We start from the raw sequence: 17,297 nt of genomic DNA, 5'->3' as shown, positions 1-17,297 counted from the left end.
ACTCCCTGCTTCCCATGGTTCAGAGGTAAGAAAAAGAGGTGGCTGTAAAGGAGAGGGGAAAGGGAAAAAGTAAAAAGAAAAAAAATGGACAAACTAAGTTTGTGAAAGTTACCAGAAAAAAAAAAACAACTTACCAGAGTGATAAATTTGAGAACACTGGTGGAAAACAGTGCTTTTTTCTTTACAAAACACACTAGGAAAATATAATTCACATAAATAACCTGATTATTGCCCAACACTGCTCCAGTTAGGCACATTGGTGGTCTTACCTCTGTCTTTTAATATGTGGCCACTTGTTGAGCCTCTCCAATATCTGACTCATTGGTCCATACACATCATTCATCTTAATGCTTTTCACCATACTCCTCAAGAGCTCCTGGTTAAAGGAGTCATCATCTTTTTGCAATAACTGGACCATTGGGTACTTCTGGGCTGAAAAACATTAGAAAGGCTGTAAGAATAAATAGATTCTCTGTGTAGCAAGTACAGAGTTATTAAAAAAAGGTGGAAGGCTACAGAAACCAAAAATATTGACATGTATGTAGTGAACAAAACATCAAGTAAAAAAATTTTCAATGTAGAACACAAAAAGCACATAAGAAAACTCAACAGATGCAATGGGCCATGAGCTATTTTCAGGTGTGTGATCCAACACCAGCAACAAAACTCTGAGTAAGCAAATTCTAAAAATAAGAACATGAGCCAAGTGGATGAATGGCATCAATGAAATGTATTGCCCTTTCATTCCTCCCTTCCCAAAGAAGAAGCCGCCACTGGCAATGCCAGTCAGTGATTTGATACAGAAATGCTGGAAAACTAAAAATTGTTCAAGCAGTTTACTGCTAGGCACAGAACCAACCTCCCCCCCAAAACAAGTCACCCAAACTGAGAATAGCAACACCAAACTTAACACTCACTCTCAAACAAAAGAGTGCGATTTTGACCTGCAAGACAAAAAGCAGTATGATCAAAAATCAGTATTGTAGCTTGTGTGAACTATCCACAAAGACATCTTTTCTCAACATACATGCTTCAGTTGCTCAAAATGAAAATTGTTCTTAAAAAATGCCACCAAAATCCACAAGAAACAAAACTTACTCTGAGCATTCCACAAAATATACAGAGGCTGCCTCGGATCCTGATGCAATTTCATATTGTCCCATAGCATCTGAATAAGAACATATTTACTGTCCTCTGACATACAGTTCCGTGGAATCTGAACAGCGGAAAGCACACAAAGATATTTTATTATGAAGTCATGACAAAGGATTTCTGTATTTAACATATATCTTCACATCTCTAGGCCTCATGGTAAAAAGCTTTGCTATTAAAACCACAGAAAGCTAAATCTGAACGGGATTGCCAGTGACACGGCAAATGAGTGTTTTGCCTATTTTCTACAGTCCTAAAATCTAAACTTCCTCCTTCTACTGCTTAGCTACTCAAATAGCAACAAAACTAACTGGAAGCTTATCCTCCTTGAAACTGAGGATCACAAATTACAGTGTGACAAGTAAGAGCTAAACACCGGCCCCCCACAAGCACTGCTGAGCACACATTCCAGAGTTTTGAATATTTTCCTTCAGCTGACACATTCTTTATCAATTCAGGACTGGGCTCAGCATAGTGCAAGACACATTTCTAAGAGTTACTGAACCATCTAATGATTTCCTATATGGGAAAACAACCATTTCTCCTATGTGAGTGTTTCCTATCTGATTCCATACCTTGGAGTTCTTATTGCAGTGCTCAGAAGAAAGTATTAATCCTGGTAAGTTGCTGGGCAAGTCCAAGCGCCTGAAATACCACACCAAATTCCAGAACACAATGGGATGATGATCTACAAAGTCTGCCACCGTTATTGCATGATCCCCTTCATTTTCAAGTAAGCTTTCAAGCTCTTTCCATACCACAAGAGGACTGAGGTAAGGAACTGTAATAGGATCAGGACTAGGCAAGCGCCATTCCAGGCCCAAGGAATCCTGCAGTAAGAAAGAAAAAATGCCATTAGTTGTAACTAATGTAATGAATGTAACTGTCTTTACAAGGTCTTATAAATGCTTTTCTTCTCTACGACACACCAACATCTAAAAGCTGCAACTAGCATTAGTTTAAGTAATACAACCTAGCATTTACTGTAATTTAGGAAGGTTAATGCTGTTACACATTTCTCTAATCTATGGCACACATGAAAAAATGACTTTTAAGGTAGAAAAACTACACACTGTTGGTCCTTGCAAAGTAGCAGGCAGGCTACCAGTAGGAATGATATGGCTGATCTTCTGGTTTTCCTTCTCATCTTCTTCCAAAGGACCAAAAGTACTGATGCTCCTTGCTACAGGATGACTTGTACATTCTGACCCAGAAGTATTTTGTCTTCGTCCTGAGGGGATCTGGATACTTCTGGCATAAACATTGTCATGCTGCTTAGATTTGCTAGAGGAGAGGAAAAAAAGAAGAAAAAAGAATCTCAGCTTTTTGTTTTACTCTGAGTGCTCCAACATGTACACAGACAGACAGAAATAACCTGGAAATAATGGACCTGACAGTTTGAATTCTGCCTTGTCAGCCACCACACTCATTCATGTTACAGTGCAAGTTTTATTCCCCCTTGCACTGATGATGAACACAAACGTCCTCAAAAGAGTTCATAAAACTTGCAGAATTACAAATGCCAACATGAATTTGTATATTAGGGATGAAATGGTGCATATCAGGCAGAGAAAGCATGATGTGGCCAGCTGAGAGATGAGGGAGAGGCAGCAGAGAGATCCTCTCTCAAATCAATTTATCCTCTTCAAAAAATTTAAATTTATTTCAGTTGATTAAAATACAGGCATATCCATGGAGAAGCTGAGGAATTTCTAGGCAGGAAATGCACATCTACCTATTTGAATTGATATCCTCTTGGACAGACATCAGGGATGTAGTAAGGCCAACAGTGCCTGTGGTGTTACAGGACTTCCCGCTCTGATTGCAAAAAAGGGATGGGAACTGCATATTTTCTGTAGAAGGGCTGGACTTCAGAAAATACCTGCAGGGAAAGCAGAAGCTTAACATTATCCGAAAAAAAAAAAAAAAACCCAAAAAAACCCCAAATCCCAAACAAAAAGCACTTCCCAATGACGAGCATTCAAAATTGAGGAAAATTCCAATATTGTTATTACCGCCCAGGCCGCCGCAGATCTCGGATTTCTATGCTTAAAAAAGGCAGAAATAAATTGCCACAGAAGGGACACGTGGTATTGAGATTTGAATCGTCTGCTGTCCAGCCTGCCATGATTTCTTCATCATGAACCAAACAGTCACAAGTCCGACACCGAGAACAGCTCGAGATGAGGACCTGCACAGAGCAGGAACAGAATCCACTAGAACATGTTCTCAAAGCTACTTTTCTTTCACAGAGCACTTAAAACTGCAGCCAAAATCTTTGCCCTTTGATGAATATTCCTCCCCCCTTGCATACAAGTTCATCCTGTTATTGCTTATCAGATTAAAACCAGCCAGTTATTAAATAACATTTCTATTAACAATAACACGTTATTTGTAATCTGCAAGCATAAAAGTACAAGACTATTTATGCAGCTACATAAACTATGATTAGAATTTAAACACACTTCTGTGGTGACTGTCAGTATTGTAGAAATGGGAAAAAAAGATGCAAATGAACAGTCATTAACCTAAATCCAGGGTGGGGGGTAAGGGGAGGGAGAAAAGCAAAGGAAATAATGAAGAGCCACCCAAACCAGCCTAACAGTGAAAAGAAAAATGATCTTACTAGAAGTTGCACCAAGAAATAGGTAGTTCTCTTTTCTGTGTTTCTAAACATACAGTGCTGCTTAAGACTTGGTATTTTCACTTTGAACAAATTTATCTCCACAAGGGATTTAGATGCCTGAATTCAATTGCATCCAATAGTAAACTCTTGAGAACTGAAGCTTTAAGGACCAAAAGATGTGACTGAAATAAAGACCTTTCTAGAGCAGGATTTGAAATTAAATCCACTTTGTGACAGAAATCTCTATCTTTCAGTGTATTAGTTTTAAGCTTTCAGCTTTACCAGAGATACAGATATTATTCATATTTAAAGACATGTGCTCCTAGTCCATCGATTAAAATCAGTAAATCATCCTGTACCTCCATGGCATAGTTCTGGAACACGCTGGTACTGCTTGTGCTGCAGGAAGATACCAACTCTGATTTGTCAGGTAAAGGGAACTTGGAAAGTGAACCTGTTAACAGAAGAAACCCAAAGTACTAGTTATTCCAAAAATGCATTTTTAGCACTCTGTCTTTCTGCTCAAACAATACTGCAGTTATAAAATGTGTGATGGAAGGTGCAACCAATGAGATACACTGGTTCAGAACTGTGGAGTGTGAGGCTGCCATCTGCCCAGCACCAACCAAGGCAAAAATAAAAGCTACCAACAAACAATTTCCATATGTTCAGTTTTCTTTGTTAACAACAGTTGGTAGCTTGAAAACAAATTTTAAGCAATTCATAGCCACATTTTCTGTGTGGACAAAAACTAGGGAAGGACAAGAGGTGCTGTTTGTACCCCACAATGACATCAGAAACTGATACAACAGTCATGACCAATTATCCAGCACACATTAGGAAAAAAAACCCTACGAAGTCTGTCTGATAATCAGCTTCAACAGTGGCTTATAGAAAATTGTAACAGATTTTAAAAAAGTACTTTTACTACTTTTAGAAAATAGAACCGGACCAATGAAGTTACCATTACAATGTTTCTATAGGTGTTTTCTGGAGCTGTACAACTTACACAAATAAGGTGTTTACATGAATACTCAAGGACTCAAAGGGTTTCCTATTTGAGTAAGAGTTTTCAGGTAGTAAAAGAACTTTACTTCTTCCACAAAAAGGACTAATGACTAGGATGATCCTAAGCTGATAATTATGAAAGAACAACTTTTCAAACTAGAATGTTTTTGTTCAGAGTGATGAATACCATGCAAAAGCTGTCTCTTACCACACTGGTCAAATTGTTTAGCTGAGCTATCATGGGAAGCTGAGCTTTCCAGGCTTGTCTTGCTGATGCTAATTCCCTTAATTTCTGATGTGGTGTTCTCCTGAGGAGAAGCACTTTCAAAATCATTGCAGACATCTTCATCAGTGAGAGAAGTAGATTCTGAGTCCAGAGCTCCAAGAGATGAAACACTTGCTCTGTCTGAATTTTGATCCTGAGAGAAGAAAAGAAGTTCCAGTAAAAAAATGAAAGGAAAGCAAAAATATTTCTGACAAAAAGGGGAAGCCTTCTTTGTCTCAGTAAATTCAAGGCATGACCCTCCCTCCTTGGAAGATCACAGACCTGTGTTCAGAACTGATGCAAGACAAGGGAAGTCCCACTCTGGGTTAAACAGCTACACCAGGATTCCTTTTTAAAGATTCTCCTAATAAAAATAATTAAGTGAAATCATAACCATTTTAATCCTATAACTTTTTCACCCCATTGCTACAAGAATTATCAGCAGCTGTAGGAATACATTAGGATAGACAAAGCAAGTGTCTCTCTTCATTACCAAGGAGTGGGAACAAAAGTAGTTTTGATTTGAATTGGTAGCAGCAAAGAACGTTCTAACAAATGACCTCAGATCAAAACTAGCTTTAAATTACTTTGGCAAACAATACAACCAGATTTCCCCTTACTCATAAAAGCAATAAAGACTTAAACCCAGTATTTGCTTATTTAAATGTTTCTTCTTTAGGTTAAAAAGGGAAGCCAGAGCAGTCTTTGTTCTGTCAGGACACTTCTGTTCTCCCATTAAATATATTCAGAACCTAAGCTAGACAAATTTTATTCAGGACATTAAAATTAGGATTCTGGTATATCAAACTTGATTAAAACAACTTAATGTACATAGTCTACAATGACATAGGTCATGCAAGGGATTCATCACATGAGGGTCAGTAATTAAACCTTTATGAAGTTCTTCCTTAATTGATAGGATCTTAATAAACATTTACCTTTGCAGATGCAGCATACATTGCAAATTTGGAGTACCACTTGCTTGCTTTCTCTGCAACCCCTTTTCCAGCAGAGAACATGCTGCTTTTCAGAACATCAAACTTGGGAGTTAACAGTGTGTCCAAGTTGAACGATGGTGATGACACGAGTGTCAATGCACTGGTTGTGTCCTGGGGCTGCTCCTTGGCTGGGCTGTTTGGGGAATAAGCTGGGGAAGACCAAAGCCTGTCCCTTGGCCTTTCTTCATTTTTTGCATGGTAGCTCTTGGATTTGGTAAGACTGGGTGGCCTTGGGGAGTTTGGGGGAAGGCTGGACCTCCTACAAGGCTGGATAATGGTTGGGCTCCTTTTATTAGCATTTCTGTCATCAAAGGGTTTTTGCAACTCAATGCTCGGGGCACGACTGGACAAAGGGCTGCTCATGTTGTTCATGTACATGACTATCTCTTCAGCTAAGTCTCTTCTTGCAGATGGAGTAGAAACACTTCTATCATCATCCTCCTCCTCATCCTCTTTCTGCTGTTCTGTCTCAGCAACCAGCAGAGACAATGGATCAAATCCAGTTTCAACATCTGTCTTTTCAACTGGCTTTACCGGAAAGCTGCTCTTTCTTTGCAACCTTCTTGATTTTTCACTGGAAGTTTTCACTGCTGTAGGTGTTTCAGGTTCTGCATCCAGGTCTTCCAGATCAAAGATAACAGGAGATTCTGTTTTATCTGTAAAACTGCAATCAAAAGCTGCATCTTCATCACTGGATTCTTTCTCCAGGCTTTCTCTCTTAGACCCTAAAGAGGAAGTTCTGATATTAAGAGTTTTTGGCCGTATGCTTTTCTGTAATGCACTAGATAGAATTTTGGCATCAGCTCCCAGTTTTTCAACAATTTCTCCAGGGTTTGCTTCCTGGTTGATTCTGTTTATCATGAGTCCCACTAAGCCATCTCCACTCAGATTCCGGTTCCTGCTTTCCCACGGAATCTCCCTTAAGTCAGCTTCCACTGCACTTTTATGTCTCCTTCTTAAGGATTTATTTTTTATAACTTCTGCTTCATTGGCATCCTCAAAAGATGATGTAAACAGTAATCCTACAGAACTCTCTGAAAAACAGATGGAACAAGGTGCTTTATTTGTTGCTATACAAGTAAACTAAACAAAAGTACAAAAGAATGCAAATTTGTCTCATCTTTCAAGCATTTTACAACACAGATGGAATTCACTGTGTTCTGCTAGAGGCTGAAATGTTGAGCTGACCATGGTCATAACTTTTAGGAAGGGACAGACAATAAAACACTTAGAAGGGAGTAAAATCATACACCTCCAGAGCACTTTGAGAGACACCATCAAGAAAAGTCTCAGCTGTATTTACTTTCCTCTTTTTACAAGGTTTGAAAGCAAAGCATAGCACAAGTATCCAGGAAATGGAAAAATCCCACCACTTTCTAACTTAATGAATTAAAAACAGAGCTAATAAGGGGGATTATTGTCAGAGAAATCTCCATTGTATGCAGACTTTAAAGTACACGACAATACTTCAAGCATAGCTGACAGTATTATAATAACCAGATCTGAAATTACTAAAGACACATGAAAATGTCTGAAAGTGTCTTTTAAATCCCACTGCATAGAAACCCCTTGTCCATCCTGAAGGAATTAATTAGTTGCTGGAGATTATAAGAAAAAACCCAAGATTTTGGTGTTTTGTAAGCAGATGTTAACTACAGCAAAAAAATAGAACAAACAAGAAAAAATCTGGAAATGCAGAATATTCCCATGCATCTTCCTGACACAGCATATGCTGACTCCAACCTAAATGCCCTCCCCCACATTTCAGCAGCCACTGCTATTACAGAAATAAAATACTGTAAGTTTAGTGGACAACAGAACTTAGGAACACTACTTAGAGTGCATTAGTAACTATATATATATTTTCCCTTCACTCACCCCTGCTCCCTTCTGCCACAGTACTGTCAACAGTGCCATTGAGCCGCACGATGCTGGAAGTGGCTTTGTCATTCCTGGAGTTCTGGTAATTCAGTTTAGGCAGGCAGTCCCCACTCCCTTTTGTGCTCTCCACTTCGGACACTGCAGACAGAAGAAGAGAGTTTTGTAGAATCTGAGGAACTCCCCTTAAATCTCAAGTCCCCATTACCTACTGGACACCTCACACAGGATTAAGTGACATCATGTAGTACCCACCCCAGGCTACACCAGCTGACATCTGCCTGGGCAGAGGTTTTCACTATGGATATTTAACTCCCAGCATTACTTTTGGAACTGGAAGTTCCATAAGCTTCTCTACACAGAGCCCAAAAACCATTCCAAAGTATGTGGTGGTTGTGAAGATTAAGACCATCCTTGTTCACTTGCATAGAAGAGGTGTAAGAGCATTTTCTCCTGCCTTTGCAAGAGCTCAGCTTCACATCAATCTCACTTCCCCCAGGACTACACAGGAGAAATGAAGTAAATGTGAATATTCACATTCAACTCTTTCAGATATGAAATAAAAATTCCATTGCAGGTGAGTACCCAAAATAGAGAATTACTTCTCTAAGGGATTTCAGGCAACTTTAATATTATCAAGTTGTTTTCAAAACTGCAAAATGTTTTAGCACATCATATTATTATAGAGAGCCACAAATGTCAGAATTAATAAATTAGGCAGAATTCACGTTTTCTGCATCCTTAAAAGTTTTATTAAGCCTAAATAACTTGTCTGTAATCTTACATATATGTTCTTATGATCACAGATAAGACAACTTTTCAAGCAAATTGAAGAAAAAAATATTAGTGCTAGAAGGAAGATCGTGGCGAAAACACTGAAGCAACTTACCTAACTGCATATTTTCTCAGACTTTTATGTTACTTGACAAAGGGATAGTTAACTCATATAGTAGGAGAAAGCCCACTGAAAAATTTAAACAATAATATTACTAGGGGAACATTTACTAAGAAGGGTATTTTCCATGAATATACATGGGAATCTGTAGTACTTCAGCAATTTTGCCTACACAATCTGATCTTCTATGTTCTTGCATGAAGTCGATGCTGCTTGACTGCACTTGAGGGAATCAAGAGCAGCAGATGCAAAACCTGAAGAAAAAAAAAGCCTTCCCATTTTGATGCATCTCCCAAACTTTGAGAATTCCAAGGAGCTGGGTAATTTAGACCTCTCAGACTTGCATAATTTCAGCTGTTCTCCTCTTACAGGATTTATAAAGAAACCAGACTGGTAGAAAAGGCTTTTCTGTAGATTATGCCTATGAGGCAATTTCATTTTTTCAAAAGACAAAAACATTAGGCTATAATTATCATTAAGTCTTTATGCTACCATTATCACTTATTTGAAACAGGAGAGAAAAAAAGACTGTAATTTTCAAAGTGAAACCATCAGACATCCAGAAAATTTCATTTAGAAAAAGAACTTTAGGCAGTGGCATGAACTGGCATTATCTCACACACTCACTGTGAGGAATCAGCTGTCCCACTTAGCTTTTGCTGAAATCCTTATTTATCCCAAATGAACCAGATATCTGTATTCACAAGATACATACGAGAACTGGAGTCACTCTCTCTCTTGTCCTCCTTTTGTTCTTGGATGTCTTGAAGACAAGTTTTGCCTTGCTTGGCTTCTTCTTTGAGTGATGTGTTATTGCCAGTGTCTGAAAGTCCCCCTATCACTGCAGGGCAACATCAGAATAAAGACAATTATGGTGTTTAATAGTGTGACATTGTTCAGGGGAATAAATTGAATATCAACAGTAATTCAAAGGCCTCTTATCAAGAACATTCCAATTAACAGTGAACATTTTACCACCAAAAAAAAAAAAAGAGAAAAAGGATTGGCTTCTTATAGCATAAACACTGAAGTCATGTTTTAGAGGATGAAATTAAACGGGTAATGAGCAACATTTCTTTTAAAATATTGAACTAAAGCACTGTTTGATTCTGCTGCCTGGTTTATTTGATCAAAATGTCACATCTTTTCAAGAGCTCTAAGAGGCATGTAAACATGGTTTCATTTTAGTGTCATATGTTTCTCAGAGGTAATGCATGTGATTCTCATGGCTTCACTCTAGAAAGTAAAAAAATTGAAACAAGGCAGTAGCAAGCATGAGTTTGTCTGCAAAATTAGATTAAAATAGAAATAACCAACATCATCCCAAAAACCCCTGCAAACATTCAAGCCACTTATCTGGTCATTCTCAAGCCAAAACACTGCCCAGGTGTAATTAATATAGTCTCTCTCCAGACTCAACAGAGTCCAACATAATTCAAAGTTTTCCCTCTTTTCTCTACAGATGCTGCACTGAACAGCTACAGACAGGGTAAAAACCTTGCTGCTATGGTAAAGGTAAGAAAATAATCTGGAATTTATGGGAGAGTTTTTTTGATTTCCTGAGGAGTCAGCACACATTCTAGCTATGAGATTTCATGCAAACTAATCTTGAAAAATCAGATGATGTCAAAAGCAAATACTATTAATTATATAAGTGACAGTTATTTCATTAAGAACTAATTACACTTCCTTAGTTTACATGGTCTGAGTTGCAAACAGCATTTTGCTCTTGTACAGTGCTTTGCATAGCTGGTTTTCAATGAAGTGGTTTATCAGGAAGTTCAGCTTCATGAAGAACAGGCAGAAATAAAGCAAAAGTGTTCAAGGTCATCCATAAGGTTAATGATAGAGCCAGAAGTAGGACTGGAGTCTCTGGGGTCTAGGAGAAGTCATCTAGCCATAAGGCCATCATATCTGTTCTGTTTGTCAGGGCAAAGATTTATTTGTACACATTTAGAATCACAGAACAGCCCTGGTGGGAAGGGCTTTGAAAGTTGAGTCAGATGACCTACATACATTTATAAAAGTACGTTGTAAAGGTCTTCCAAGGTCCACATGAACTAAACTAACTACATTGCTGCTACTTTACGATGTACTATCGTGCTTTACTACCAGGAAGTTCTAAGTACCATGAACATCAGTACTTTAAAAAAATATCCATTACAGGCATGGCCATATGACCATTTGATGTTCACATTATGTAAGTCTTTACTGAAAAGAAAAAGAAAGAAACCCCATAATTTACAGCCTCACATGTTTTACTTATATTCTAGATAAAAATAAACACAATCACTGCAGGTGGGTATGCAGAACCTGCAATCAGTACTGCAAACTCAAGGACTAGTTCTAGTTGCCTCTTAGCTAGCATCAAAAAAAAAAGGGGCAAATAAAATAAAGCAAGGCTGGACAAAAGTTTCTGCCAGTTATAAGACTGGTTATTGGATGAACTAGGATAATTATCACAAATTTCAGGTTCATATTTTGTCTCCACTTGTCTTGTGAATAGCTGATACAACAAATGAATAGCAGAGTATTTCAGATTCAAAGGCAATAAAAGATACTGCTTTTCAAAAATTATGCAGTAACTACTGTTTTTTCTTCTTCTAAAACAGTTTTATCAAAATCACAAAAGAAAGATTTTTCAAAGAATTTTCTCATCAGCGTGAACATAAAAAACCAGTAGGATGTGAATACTCTACCAGGAACAGACGTATGTGCAGTACTTGCTGGTAGCTTTTTCAATGCTTTTTTAAACTGTGCTATTCCTAAGACAACATTTCGTATTTTCATCCAGAGGAAATAGCCACCTCGATTGCTTGAAGGCCAGGTGCTTTCCAAAACAGCCTATTTTGGAAATATCAAAATCAAGTAAAGTCATCTTCAGGAAGAGTCGGGTGTGAAAACTGTTAAAATTTCAAACTGAGTTACACTGGCAGCAATACAGTAGATTTCTAAACCTACAAAACCAAAACCCACAAAATGATTCTGTCTTGTGTTACTTCAACTTACATGAAATTACAGAATCACACCTGAACTGCTTTGTTATTTTTCTCCCTTCTATTTGCCTGGACAAAAATGAATTTTTGTCCCCCCCATACTCTCTAAAACATACTCACCTTGTTGTAGTAGCCATAGGTGATGGCATTGGGGTCAATGCCAGCCTTCTGCATTTCAAAGAGCACCCTGACTGCCAGCACAGGCTGCCCATACTGCCCACACAGCTGCATGAGGACTCTGTAGCACACCTGCAAACACACACCAGTGAGCCCTGAGCTCCCAACACCTCAAACCCATGCACTCCTTCAGGAATTTGGGGTTATTTTACCTCATCAGGTGGATCTATTTTTTTGGTGTGCATTTTCTGTAGCACATCATAGGCAGTTCTCAGAGCCCTGACTTTGGAGTGGCAGACTTTCACATAGGCAGGGAGGCAGATGAACCAAAGGCCGTAGCAGTGACGGAGCAAACACCTGGACCACATCTGGGGGATGGAGGAGTACTTCTTAGCAATTTTGTGGGCAGATTTAATTTCCTGGAAAGAAACATGGAGATTATTTGTGTGTGTTTGCATCTACATCACACAAAGCTACATGTTAAAAACTGAACATGTACCATCATATCCATGTAAACTGCAACAGTAATATTAACAATATAGTAAAGTGGGAAGAAATATAAAAGCAGTGAGAGTTACACCAAAAACAGTCACTGTGCAATATTCCAGTGCTAAAACCTTGCATTTCTTTAAATCTATCACTTTGGAGTCCCTCAAAGCCCTGGGCAGTTAAAAGCAATCAAGAAGAGGATTTGGAAAACTCATGGAGAAGAGTGTGAAGAAAGGGGAAGGGACAGGGACAGCACAGCAAGTAACAACCTGTACAGGGGCCCTTGTAGCATATGGTGCAGGCAAGAAGCACATCCAGAGAACAATTAACACAGTGACAAGGTCAGTGAAGAACTGAAGAACCATCAGACTGCTTTACAGTCAAACTCAAGCTGTCCCCTTCCAAAGCACCTCACACTCCAAGAATAACCTGCAAGTACCTGTTTAGTTCTTCTGAACATTGGTGATGGGCTGTTGGGGCTACTGGCTTTTGAGGACAGTTTGTTATTTGGTGCTGTGAGAAATCCTTCAGGCCGTTCAAACAATTCTAGTTTTAATACTGGAAATCCATTATAGCTGTAAGAGAAATGTCAGTCCTGTAAGTCAGCTCCAAAGCAAATGCATCACATAATGGCAAAGGAAATCAGCTACACACCTGCACCAGAGGCTTCCCAGGAAATAAACACAAAAGCAAACCTTTAAAGACACCAGTGACAAAGTGGCTCACTAATCCCTCAGCATGGTTTCATATGCCTGCACAAACAGTCTCTTAACCTGTTATTCAGTGTAAGCAACTTAAATTGATAAATGTATTTACTGTCATAGCATTTTCTTTAATTAATGTGTCAAATGCATTAGTATTGATTCTATTTAATAAAAAAATAATCTGTGTGGCTTAGTCCCCAGTGAGCATCACATGACTGAGGTTTATGAAAATCAATAGGAAAAACAGCAATCTAAAAGATTAAATCAGATTAGAAATAAAAATATTTCTCAGAATTAATGAAGAAACCAACAAACTCATCTGACATAATTACTAAATTAGTAACACTAGTTTTCAGTGATTCTTTATATGTACTCTCTTTCCAAAGAATATCTGCAGTTTGTATCGTTATCAGTAATAGCAGAGGACAACAGACAGGGTCCATTAATTTCAACTTTAAGCTTAAAAGGTGACAATAGCCAGCACAATGTAATGTGATCACTGCAAGCTTTATTAAGTATTATTGCTTCTGTTTACACACACAAAATTAAAGCTTCAAAAGAACTGTCACGACAGCCATTTTACACACACATTTTACTTGAGCAACATGAAGGGACAGGAAAAATCTGTACTTCCTGACTCTCACAAGAACCTAGAAATTAAACTCTACAAGAGCAGCTGTTAGGATTTTGGCTGGCATCCTGTTGTGTCCTTAAGCTACCTGTATTGTAGAGGGTGCTCTTCCCCATTTGGCAGATGAGGGATCTCAGGTGGTGTTATGAAAACTGTGTGCTCACTCTTGTAGGACTCATCCAGCTCTATAAGTCGTGTTTCCCCAGTTTTGTCCATATCTACCTGGAGAAGGAAGTTAAAAGGAAAAGTAGTTACCAGGGGCATTGTGTTTTCTGTTTACAGCTGTATGATCAACAGGACAAAGTCTGCATCAGCATCAAAGAACAGCATCTTAAAAGCAAGGACAGGACACCTTGCCAAGTTGTAATGACAATAATAAGTGTTGCATTGGTTTTGTGAACTTTACCCCAATCCAATAATCAGTGTTTAATGGTATAGTCTGAACTGTCTGTTTTCAGGTAAATATTTTAAGTAGTATGAAGAGATTAATCCTTCTGAACACAACCATTTCTAGAACTATGCTTCCAACTGCAGCAGTAGCTTGAAATTTATTTTTAAATATAAAAATAAGAGCTATTTCCCCCTCTTTTAATCACTGAAAACAATACCAAGCTTTATCAAATTGTCTGGTGCATACAGAAGGTACTACCAGCACCATCTACAATTGCAGTGACTTACACAGCACTTAATGTCTTGATAGTTTGCAGAGACTGCAGAAATACACATGCACTCCAAGAGAATGGAATATAAATGTGTGATCTTACTGAAGTTAAAGGGGGACAAGCACAGCTTTGTTTTTCTAATTTAAATTACTTAAATGGTTTAAGTGGCAACCAAATGACAGCCAAATGGCAGAATACTTCAAGGAAAGGAATAACAACCTGTGGAACCCAAGAATGCATGTTTTTCACGCATTAAGAGTTTGGCGACAGAGTTAACGTATAAAAAGACTGCATAAAACAGTTCTCTCCCTTCAGTGAGGTGCAAATATATCAAGTAGTTTCAGTAAAATTCTTGAATATTTAAAGTTTGATAAACATACAAAGAGGTGTCCTTAATTACACATTTTGCTGCATGAGACAGATGGAAAGCATTAGCAAATTGAACCAGCCAAGTAGCAAGAACATATGGCTCCTGAGAAGCAGCAGTAAACGAAACCTTACTTGCAATTTAAATACTTCTAAGGATGTAAAAACCCCACAGCTATAAGTTTTACCAGTGAAATATAATAAAGCCAGGAGCTTAAATGTGTGTCGAATTGAGGTAATTTTTGAACTCCTGGAAAAATGAAAACTTGTGAGACAACTACACTGTATCTTTCAGTTGACAAAATGGGTAATCAATTACAATCTGCTGCTGCTGTCTAGGACCAAATAACATAGAGGAGATTACTCTACAGCTTAAACTACTCTTACAAATTATTCAAGGCTGGGCTAAGTTGATATTTTATAGATAACTAATTTCACAGTACATAAAATTTGTCTCAAGCCAGTAGTCTATAACTACCCATAAGAAAGCACCTTTCAACTCACGACATCACTCTTTCACACATATCCTGTCAGGTACCGGTTCACCTTATAAAAGGTTAAAATATAAATATTGGCTTTATTGGAACAATTCAATTTTGATATCTGGTCTTGGCTACAGCTCTAGTTGGTACAGCAGTCCTTGGTATACTTCAATATATTGACTTTGTATGTTACTGGTAAGAACAGTATCAGAAATAAAGAGAAATCAGGAAGGAGAAGCAGGAAAGAAAAGATGAGGCAAATATATCATTGTTCAAAGAAATCCTACATGGGAACCTGCTCCCTCATGTCAGTGAATATCCAGTTTCACAAGCAATTCTAAAGCCATGGCAAATCCTGAAAACATAGCAATGCCAGTGCCTCAGTTTCCCCATAGTTATCCCTGGCACAGAAGCAGCTGTCCCAATAATAAGCTTGAATAAAATCCTCCCTGCCAGGAATGGAAGTTGGAGAAGTGTAAGTGCATTCTGGAAAATTTATTCTCACCGAACTGTCATGAGCATTTTTTATAGTGGAAAGAAGCTGTCCAGGGCATCAAGCAGCAAAATACCTGGCACTAGAACAGACAAGTCTCTGTTTCAGCTGTATAAATGGCTACTTAACCTTTCCGAAAAGGTGAAAGCTCCAACAGCTCCACAGATTATGTGCAGTCTCACAGTGACATCAGCAATCTAAGCATGACTTTTTTAAAGAGATGTCTGAGTTCCCAGACAAGATAACTTTAGCTTATGGCATCAACTTCAGCACCCTCATAAACCATTCTATAAAATGAAATGCAACAGATAGAATTTGACACTTACACAGTCATTGCATTCTGAATAAACATCCTACTTAACATCAGCCAGAGAACTAAACTGCAGCACAAAGGAAACCAAGTGCTGCTCAGCAGTTCAGTCACTGGGGTCTCTTTCTGAGTAGGAGAGCTCCTGTTTTATGCACAAACTGGCACATGGCAAAGCAAGCACTACACATTGAAGGGTTTCTAACAGAGCTGTAGGACTGACTCAACATTACAAAAATGTTTGTAATTAACTCGATTTACAACACATGAATACCTGCAAGTCATGCTATAGAACTGGGAAGCAGAGTTTTGAAAACTGCTACTACTAAAATATTGAGACTAGCAAAAGCTATAAAGAGCATTAAATATCATTATACCATCCTTTTATATTTCTCTCAAACTTCACTGTTTTCAGATTTCTTCTCAAAACAGCTCCTTTTAGCTCATCTGCACTTCCACGGGAAAACGAGCCACAAATAGGAACTGTAAACAGCAGTTATCGGTCTTCAATATTAATTCCCATGGAACAAACAGCAGGTGACCTACTTTCCAGGAAATCCCAGACAACTGCACCCTGCTTAAACAGCAGTGTCCCAGAATATACTGGTACAGGTAGCCAGTGACAACTAGGTGTGGAATTTCTTATCATATTCATAGAAATAGGGATATAAGATTCTGGGTTTCGGTTCAGTCCTCCTTCTTGCACTCCTTACAACAGGCCAGTATTACAGAAATTTACACACATGTGAAAATGAGGACCTCTAATTTGTTCTCCCGATGTTTTACTTACATTCAGAAATCTGAAGCAAAAAATGGAATGAAGCCCCACAAAAAAGGAAAATGGAAGGCTATGATGATGAGAAAATAGGAAAATAAAAGGAAAAACAAACTTGCATTTCAAATACATTCTGGTAGTACATTATCAGATAAGGTGGACAACACCAGAAGCTCAACACCGTATGCACACCAAGACTTGCTTACTTTATCCACACAGTCATCAAAGAAGGCAAGGCTGGCATCCTTGTCACTGACAAAAGAACATTCCTCAATGAAGCGAATGAACATCTGAGTTTTGGTCATCAGGGTGTAGAACTTCTGATGGGAACGGTCTCTGCTTTTGAGGAACCCTGCAAAGTGCAATCAGCAGCATTGTCAGAATGCCTAGAACGGAAAAGCCCTCACCAGAACTCAGTGTAGGTTCTACTTATGTGCAAAAAGCTCTCTGCAA

The 17,297-nt window shown here is 38.4% G+C and overlaps 1 protein-coding gene across 5 annotated transcripts in view; it reads right to left on the bottom strand.

Moving 5' to 3' along the window:
* Window positions 1-17,297, bottom strand: part of DENND4A (DENN domain containing 4A) — a 49,047-nt gene that overhangs the window by 4,671 nt on the left and 27,079 nt on the right. For 4 of the 5 annotated variants that reach the window (XM_017736246.1, XM_017736252.1, XM_017736236.1 and 1 more), the window contains 18 exons: window positions 17,051-17,196; window positions 13,848-13,981; window positions 12,864-12,999; window positions 12,148-12,354; window positions 11,939-12,067; window positions 11,522-11,666; window positions 9,538-9,663; window positions 7,928-8,068; window positions 5,990-7,083; window positions 4,995-5,205; window positions 4,138-4,232; window positions 3,168-3,343; window positions 2,888-3,034; window positions 2,226-2,436; window positions 1,728-1,982; window positions 1,099-1,216; window positions 918-944; window positions 270-432 (listed from right to left, as the gene is read on the bottom strand). In XM_017736246.1, the coding sequence (XP_017591735.1) occupies window positions 270-432; window positions 918-944; window positions 1,099-1,216; window positions 1,728-1,982; window positions 2,226-2,436; window positions 2,888-3,034; window positions 3,168-3,343; window positions 4,138-4,232; window positions 4,995-5,205; window positions 5,990-7,083; window positions 7,928-8,068; window positions 9,538-9,663; window positions 11,522-11,666; window positions 11,939-12,067; window positions 12,148-12,354; window positions 12,864-12,999; window positions 13,848-13,981; window positions 17,051-17,196 (3,661 nt within the window). The remainder of the gene's footprint in view (window positions 1-269; window positions 433-917; window positions 945-1,098; window positions 1,217-1,727; window positions 1,983-2,225; window positions 2,437-2,887; window positions 3,035-3,167; window positions 3,344-4,137; window positions 4,233-4,994; window positions 5,206-5,989; window positions 7,084-7,927; window positions 8,069-9,537; window positions 9,664-11,521; window positions 11,667-11,938; window positions 12,068-12,147; window positions 12,355-12,863; window positions 13,000-13,847; window positions 13,982-17,050; window positions 17,197-17,297) is intronic. The other variant, XM_017736261.1, reaches the window with a different exon arrangement.

This window comes from Corvus brachyrhynchos, unplaced genomic scaffold (assembly GCF_000691975.1).
Source record: "Corvus brachyrhynchos isolate BGI_N302 unplaced genomic scaffold, ASM69197v1 scaffold200, whole genome shotgun sequence".
Taxonomy (NCBI): Eukaryota; Metazoa; Chordata; class Aves; order Passeriformes; family Corvidae; genus Corvus; species Corvus brachyrhynchos.
The sequence above is the reverse complement of the archived record's forward strand: the minus strand, read 5'-3'. Positions and strand labels throughout refer to the sequence as shown.